General features: G+C 56.4%; 1 protein-coding gene across 1 annotated transcript; it reads left to right on the top strand.

The window, feature by feature from the left end:
• Positions 1-2,910: 2,910 nt before the first annotated feature.
• TULP1 (tubby like protein 1) lies at positions 2,911-7,206 on the top strand. Its single transcript, XM_017835760.1, has 10 exons — positions 2,911-3,094; positions 3,345-3,449; positions 3,558-3,692; positions 3,884-3,975; positions 4,225-4,398; positions 4,781-4,893; positions 5,369-5,477; positions 5,683-5,781; positions 6,067-6,238; positions 7,073-7,206. The coding sequence occupies exons 1-10, from the start codon at positions 2,935-2,937 to the stop codon at positions 7,204-7,206; spliced, it is 1,293 nt and encodes a 430-aa protein (XP_017691249.1). The 5' UTR covers positions 2,911-2,934.
• Positions 7,207-7,767: the final 561 nt, after the last annotated feature.

Raw genomic sequence — 7,767 nt, forward strand, 5'->3', positions numbered from 1 at the left:
GGACAGGTAAGTGCCATGGGGCAGAATGTGACCTGTGGGGTGGATGATGTGCTGGCTGTCCCCACCAGACTCCCATCTCCTCCAGTGCCTTTTTCTCCTATTTTCAATTTAAGTGCAATTTAATGAGCAGTTTTATCAGAGTCTTTTTGCTTCAGGGGTTGGTGTGATGATGCTCATTGACTTACAGAGAGGAAAAGCGTTTGATAGAGGGGAATCCCCAAATTAACCTTCTTGCTGTCACCCTTGGCCAAGTCAGAGCCTGTCCTGTGCTCCCCGCTAGGAAGGATGATGTCAGACAAGCTTGACCCAGTCGAGGCAGGGGAAAATGCTTCTGGAGCCACATGAAAGGCTGACTTTTCCCCCTTCACCAAAAATTGGGGCAGTCTCATGCCCCCCAGGGTCTGTGGAGGTCTGAAAGCCCTCACTGCTTTGCTTTCTGTGCCCCACAGTCCCAGCGAGGAGCCAGGGAGCCCCCAGCAGCAGAAGCCCAAACAGGTGAGAAAAAATCCTTCTCCTCCATCCTATGTGCTACTATTCCCTGCTGTGGGCTGTCCTCAAGGGCTGGAGTCATCAGAGACCCTGAAACCCTGGAGCCCCACACCAAGGCCGACTAGGGGCTGGATGGGCTCTCTATTGAGGTGCTGCAGCCCAGGAGGGCACGAGGTTTTTGGGAACCCTCTTCAGAGCAGGTGGGTAGAGAAAATCCCACAGCCCTCCCTTCTCCTTTGTGCATCCTTCTGAACCCCCTTTCCATGACTTTGAAGTACCCCATGTGGCGGTTTCCTAGTTCCTAGTTAACACTTTAATTAAGCCCCTCAGTTAAGCTGTCAGCTGTGACTCACTTTCCTCAGGCTGTGACCCTGAAAGCCAGACCCCCTTCTTGCATTTCGGGACAGCCCTCAGGTACCACCTGACCTTGGAGGGGTCTCATCAGCAATTTCATCCACCACCCAATTTAATCAGCACCCCCTCCTCAAAGGACTTCATTAAGTAACGAATGACTGTCCTCCCTGCAGCTTCTTAAGGGATTAGGGGATGTGAAAGAGCTTTTCAGTGTGAGCTGCTGACATGGAAGAAAACAGCTGGTTCCCAGCTTCACTGTGGGACTCCCAGCTCCCCCTCCCCAAATTTGCAGTACTGGGATCCCACTGGGATCTGTCTGGATCACACCTTTTGCAAAAGACCTTCACCTACCACCCTGGAGCATCTGGGAGGAACACAATCCCTATGAGGGGAAAGATGCTCTCTTAGGTAGTGGAAGCTCTAGAGCATCTGGATTTGCTTAGATTGCCTTCTGAGGGCCCTGAACTGATACCCACTCCCCAAATACCTCCTTTCCAGAGCCAAGTGCTGACCCACATGCTCTGTATTTGGTAAATCAGGGTTATTTATAGCCCCAGCTAACTGGGATTAGGTATGCTGTGTCTAATCCTCCTGCTTCCTTGCTCCTGCTGACCTCCATCCCAGCAAGGCCCTGCAGCTCCTTTTGCGGGGGTGAGAGATGGAGGTGAGGAGCAAAGCTGTCTGCCCTTCCTCGTGTACCCTGTCCCGGCTCAGGTACCCAGAGTGCCCATCAGCGCCCAGAGTGGCTCTCAGCCAGGGTCCCTGTGGCACAGTGTGGCTTGTTCCTCTATGCTGACACAGTCCATGGTGTCAGGGCAGTGCCAGCATCACTTGTCAACCCCTTGTCTCTGGGGTTGGCACATGGCTGCCTGTCCCAGGGTAGATGCTCTTCTGTTTGTCTGCTAACAGTCCTTTCTGTTTTCGTTCCTCTGCCTTCCCTGGGGGGTTGCCCCATGGTAAGTCACTCATTTTAAAGTGTGTGTCCCTACCCCACAGCGGGTCCTTGCTTCCATGCTGGGCCAGGGAAAAGCACAGCTGTACTTCCGAAAGGGAGCTGGTGCTGTATGAGCAGGGGTTGCCTTGCAAAGAGAAAAGGGGTTTAAGGCCATCACCACCTCTGCAGCACCATCTGTGGGGGCAGAAGCTGAAGAAAAAGAGGCAGGAACTTGGGCTGGAGCCTGAGGCCAAGCCAAGGCGGCTGCGGGTGAAGAAGCCGGGCGAGGCAGGGGCTGTCGAGGAGCCACATGCCCCAGCACAGGGTGAGCACAGATCACCACAGCTCCCATGGAAATGGGGGGACATACTGCCCACCCCCCCCCTCCCCCCCAACCCGCCGTGGCCCCATCCTGCACCTGCTGTTCTCTCCATCATGAGCATCTCTTGAAATGTGCAGGGGTGAAGAAGCTGAGGAAGAAAAAGGAGGAGAAGGGAGAGGAGGAGAGTGACAAGGATGCCTATTCCAAATTCACCAGGGAGCCTCGGAAGAAGAAGGAAAATCCAGCACCGCGCTCCCATGTGGCCAAGGGCCCCAAGAAGCAGCAAGGTGTGGTGACAACACCCACCTCTCTGCAGGCACTCGCTCATGGCTCCTCATGTACCCATGCACCATGTCCCACCAGAGCCATTGATGCTCCCGGGCCTCTGCACATCCCTGGCAGAGCTTTTTGGCCAAAACCCAGCTACAGACCTGGGAGGAATGGGAATGTGTCAGGGGACCTGCACTCACGGCCTTGGCTGGGGAGTTGGGACCGGGGGGAGGTGGGGGGTGACGCACTCCCTGGGATTGTGGCAGTTGGTGGCTAGCCAGTGCCATCAGGTCCCCAGCCACCTTCCTGCAGGAAAAGATTGGGCTTGACCCCTCCTCTGCACCGGGGCTGCAGCCGCGAGAGGGCGCTGGGACCGCGCCGGCACCGTCCGGCACCGGCCACGTCCCACGCGCCGCTGGACACCGCGGACGGGACGGGACCCACAGCCCCGCACCCCGGCTGGGACAGGATGACTGTCCATTCCGGCCAGTGTTGTCGCAAGAGGATCCGTCCTCGCAAACCACGAGGCTGGGGGTCCCCGCTGCAAGAGGACATTGCGTTGCTGATGCCATGGTGTCACCTCTGGGCAGAGCTGGCTGAGGACGAGGAGGATGAAGAAGAGGAAGAAGAGGTGGAGAATAAAGACCCGCCAAAAAAGCTCAAAAAGAAGCTTCCTAAAGACCCCCCCTCAGGAGAGAGCCGGGAGAAAAAGCTGAAGCCGAAGGGTGAGTGTCCAGGGGTAGGGATGGCCTAAGCCCGGCTCTGTCATCATTTGCATCTGTCCTTGCTGGGATGAGGGAACTGCCTGCATTCTGTTCCCATCACTGTCCCAGGAGGCTCAGGGTGCTGCGGAGCAATCGCCCCTCCCCATTCAATCTACCCCCAGCCCAGCCCTTCCTGCTACCTCCACCCTGCTGCCTCCCTGTCCCCATCACCGCCTGTTCCAGCTGCTCATCAGCTCCTCTGTCCCACCAGGAGACAAGAGTGACTCTGACAGCAAAGCCAAATCTGCCAAAAGCACCAAGAAGGAGCAAATGTCCGTGTTTCAGGTGAAGAAGGAGAAGAAAAGCAAGAAGAAAGGTATAGGGTGAGCAGGAGGGGGAGGTATCCAGTCCTGCTGCCCCACAGCATCACCCTGAGCCAACAGCACCTGGTGTTGCATGACCGTTTCCCCCATGTCCCTCACAGTCACCACCAGCAGTGATGAGGAGGATGATTCCGACTCCAGCACCAAACCCATCAGGTCAGAGAAGAAGAAAAACCCAGCATCCCTCTTCCAGACTGGTGGGGACCCCCCCAAGGAGAAAAAATCAAAAAAAAAAGGTGAGAGTCCAGCACCAGTGATGGAGGGTGGTATGTGCTGGAGGGGCTTCTGGGAGTGCAGGTGAGCTTGGTCGTGAAGGATGGGGGTTACAATTAATGGTGTTGGCATGTGTCTATGCCAAGCTTGATTTTGGGGCTCAGCAGAGTCAGGATCTTCCCCCTTCTGTGCCCCTGCCTGTTCCTGCCTGCAGTTCCTCCCAAAGGGGCTGAGAGTGAGGAGGAGATCCTGGAAACCCTGCAGAAAAACTCCAACAAGAAGGGGAAAGCAAAGAAATCAAAGAAGGTACAAAGGACCCCTCAGAGCCATGGGGGTCCCCTTGGGGTGGGGTGGGGGAGAACAGCTCTTCCACACAGGGTGAGTTGAGAGGCTACAGCATCCCCCAGCAAGACCCACTGCAGCATCATCTCCAAAGCCATCAGTTGCCGGGCCACAGCCCAGGGGGGAATTGGAAGCAAGGAGCAATTAGCTGGGAAAGGAGGGGGGCTTTCAGCAGGTTTGACTTTGGGGTCACCTTCCCCTCTCATGAAGCAGCTGAAGGAGGAGAGGCCCCCATCTCCTGTCATTGAGGTGGACAACCTGGAGGAGTTCGTGCTGCAGCCGGCGCCGCAGGGGGTGACCATCAAGTGCCGGGTGACACGGGACAAGAAGGGGATGGACCGGGGGCTTTACCCCACCTATTACCTTCATTTGGATAATGACAAGAAGGTTAGTTAGGGTGAGGGCATGGAGACTCATGGGGCTCTGTGTCCATCCTGGGGAGCACTCCCAGGGTTCTGGGGGGATGCTTGCCTGTACCCCACTGTGGTGGTGGGTTCTGGATGGGGCTGCTTCCCTCTCCTGCAATTCCTCTTGGGAAATGCCCTACGTTGATGGTACCTGGGATGATGAGCTAGTGTCAGCTAGAGAGCCATGCTGATGCTGGGCTGGGCTCAGCCCCTCTCACCCTATGGCATAGCCAGTGTTTTGGGGATCATCTTCACTCCATGACTTGCTCAAGGTCAGTGACCTGTTGGGGGGTGAGCCAGAGACAGCACTGTTGATGGCAGTGACAGTGTCTGATCCTCACATGGTCCAACTGCTCTACCAGGTGTTCCTCCTTGCTGGGAGGAAGCGTAAGAAGAGCAAAACCTCCAACTACCTCATCTCCATCGACCCCACTGACCTGTCACGGGGGGGAGAGAACTTCATCGGGAAGCTGAGGTAGGAGCAGAGGTGGCACCCCATTCCTGCAGCACCCCGTTCCCACCCATGGATTACTGGTTGCTCCAAGCAATGGCTGGGTCAGACAGGAGGCTAAATTCAGCATTTCCCACTGCTGGGTCTGACCTGAGGAGTGGCAGGGGGCTGAGAGGGGAAAACAGGCTTGTCCGGTTCCTCCCAGCAGACAGGTCATGACTAGAAAAGGTGCCCAGCAAGTCCCAGCCCACTGCATCACCAGGAGCCACACAGCAGTGCTGGGGGATCCCTGTAGTGGCAACACCCCGTAACACCCTGATTTAAGGGTGCCTTGAACCACAGCAAATGACTAAGGAGTGGGAGGGATGGCACTGGTTGGGGGCTGCATCAGGGGTTTGCAGCTAGACCAAAGCAAAGCCTGTGCCTGGAGAGGGTTCACAGGGGGGCTGTGGTGGACTCAGTGGCATCAGCCATGACCATCTCTCATCCTTGGCTGCAGATCCAACCTGATGGGTACGAGGTTCACAGTGTTCGACAACGGTGCAAACCCCGACAGAGCCAATGCTGACTGGTCCAATGTGCGGCAGGAGCTTTCGGCCGTGGTCTATGTAAGCAGCAGTGTGGGAAGCCCCCCTGGACCTCCTGGGCAGGCAGCAAGGGGGTCCCAACATGCACCCCTTCACTGGGTGCTGCCCCAGGGGAGTTGCAGGGATGCAGGATGAGCTGGAGCCATCCCTGAGTCCTTGTTCAGCCCCTGTGAGTGGCTGCAGCCACTGGTGGTTGCTGGTTTTAGAGACGCGGTTTTTCCTGCAGGAGACCAATGTTTTAGGCTTCAAAGGTCCCCGGAAGATGACGGTCATCATCCCTGGGATGAATGCTGATGGTGAGAGGGTGCCCATCCGTCCCCGAAACGTAAGTCAGGGGCTAGGCTGGGTGAAACTCCTTGGGGGCTGGGTTTGCTGGGGATCACCTTGGATTTTACCAGTTTGGAGCATGGAGAGGCTTTAAGATGTCCCTGAAATTCAAGGCACTTTCCTGGGAGGTGGGAGACACAGTGTCTGTACTTTTCTCTGTGACAGATCCCATTTCCATGTGGGTACTGCTACAGAGCATCCCCCCCAGGTACACCACAGAGGGTGGCAGGCCTCTGGGGGAAGTCACCCTGACCTTGCTCTCCCTGCTCTTGCCCCTCCCCAGGATAATGACGGCCTCCTGATGCGATGGCAGAACAGAAACATGGATAATGTAATTGAGCTGCACAACAAGGCACCAGTGTGGAACGACGAGACCCAATCCTATGTCCTCAACTTCCATGGCCGGGTCACCCATGCCTCTGTCAAAAATTTCCAGATTGTTCATGGCAGTGACCGTAAGCTGGGAAGGGGGCAGGACGGGATGGGAGGATGAGGTGGGGAAGCACTGTCTCATAAACTGGCCCCAGCACCCCCTTATTTTGCCGAGGTTTAGTTTTTTCATGCTTTAGGGTCCTGCCTGCCTTTGCTGGAGCTGGGATGAAGCTGGACAGGGAGATCAGCATTGTGCAGAAGCTGCCCTTGGGCCCCAGCACTGGCAGAGGCAGCGTGCAGAGCTCCTGTTGCCACAGAGATTAGAGCAAGGACAGATCCTGTAGGGTGCTGAGCCCCCATCACACTACAGCCACCCACTCAGCCCAGAACACCCCAGAGCTTTAGCCCCAGCATGCACCCCACATCGCCAGTGGGCTCAGCCCAAGCCGCACTGTACCTTGGGGACAGTCCATCAGGGGTGGCAGCAGCTCTGTCTGGATGTGGCCACTTGTCACCTGTCTGGTACAGTCAGAAGCTCTCAGCCTCCGGGGTGTTGGGTTACTACACAGAAAGAAACCTCTTGAGGGCCTTGGTTATTTTTACAGATTTCCTGTCACCCCCCCTCCAGTAGCAGCAGTCCCACAGTCAGAGGATGGGAGTGTGGTCCCTGTCCCTTGGGGGACTGTGACTCCCAGGGAGGGGGTGCTGAAGGGACTAGAGGGTGCCGTGGTCCTTGTGCTGGACTGTGCAATGAGAAAATGATGCTTTTTGATAACATGTGCTGCAGTATGGTGCAGCCAGTGTGGGAGTCACAGGCAGAGCTTGGGGCTGGGGGGTGGGCAGCTTCTTTCAGACGCTGGGAAAAGGCAGGATGAGTGCACAGGTGACATTCCAGTTGCTCGCCCTCTTTCCCACAGCCGACTACATCGTGATGCAGTTTGGGCGTGTGGCGGATGACGCCTTCACCATGGACTACAACTACCCTCTCTGTGCTGTGCAGGCTTTTGCCATCGCCCTCTCCAGCTTCGACGGGAAGCTGGCCTGCGAGTAGCGCCTGCACTGGGCCTGCTGGGACCACTGGGACTGCCTGCCAGTGCCCGGCGGATGCTCCTTCATCCCTGTCCTGTTCCGTTCCCTGTGTTTCCACCTTCTATCCAGTGCATGGTCGCAGTCACAGTTGCTCCTGGGGTGGTTCACAGAGTATGATGCTTGCCAAGCACCATGGGATGCTCATCCAGCTGCAACCACCCTCTCCGAGCAAATTCAGGACAGATCGCTCTGGTCTGGGGTGATGGCAGAGTCAGGCCTGAGGTATATTTAGCAGATGAGGCTTACTGTGAGCCCTATCTCATCCCTTTGAGATGTTTCTTGGATTCGGATCCTGGAAACTCATCCCCCATTTTTTTTCTTTTTCTTTAGATTCTGATTTGTATTTTTATGCTCAGTCCCCCAGTGAGAGAGTGGTCTCCTTGCTCTGTGTTTTTTCGTCCCTCTGTGAGTCTGCACAGAGCCCACATGCAGATGGGCTCTGCCCAAGCTCCCAGCTCCCAGCTGGGCACAAAGCCCTTCTTTTGCCCCATTTTGTCCTGGTGTGAGTGGATGGCCAGTGCCC

Source organism: Lepidothrix coronata, unplaced genomic scaffold (genome assembly GCF_001604755.1).
Source record: "Lepidothrix coronata isolate B3197 unplaced genomic scaffold, Lepidothrix_coronata-1.0 Scaffold263, whole genome shotgun sequence".
Lineage (NCBI taxonomy): Eukaryota > Metazoa > Chordata > Aves > Passeriformes > Pipridae > Lepidothrix > Lepidothrix coronata.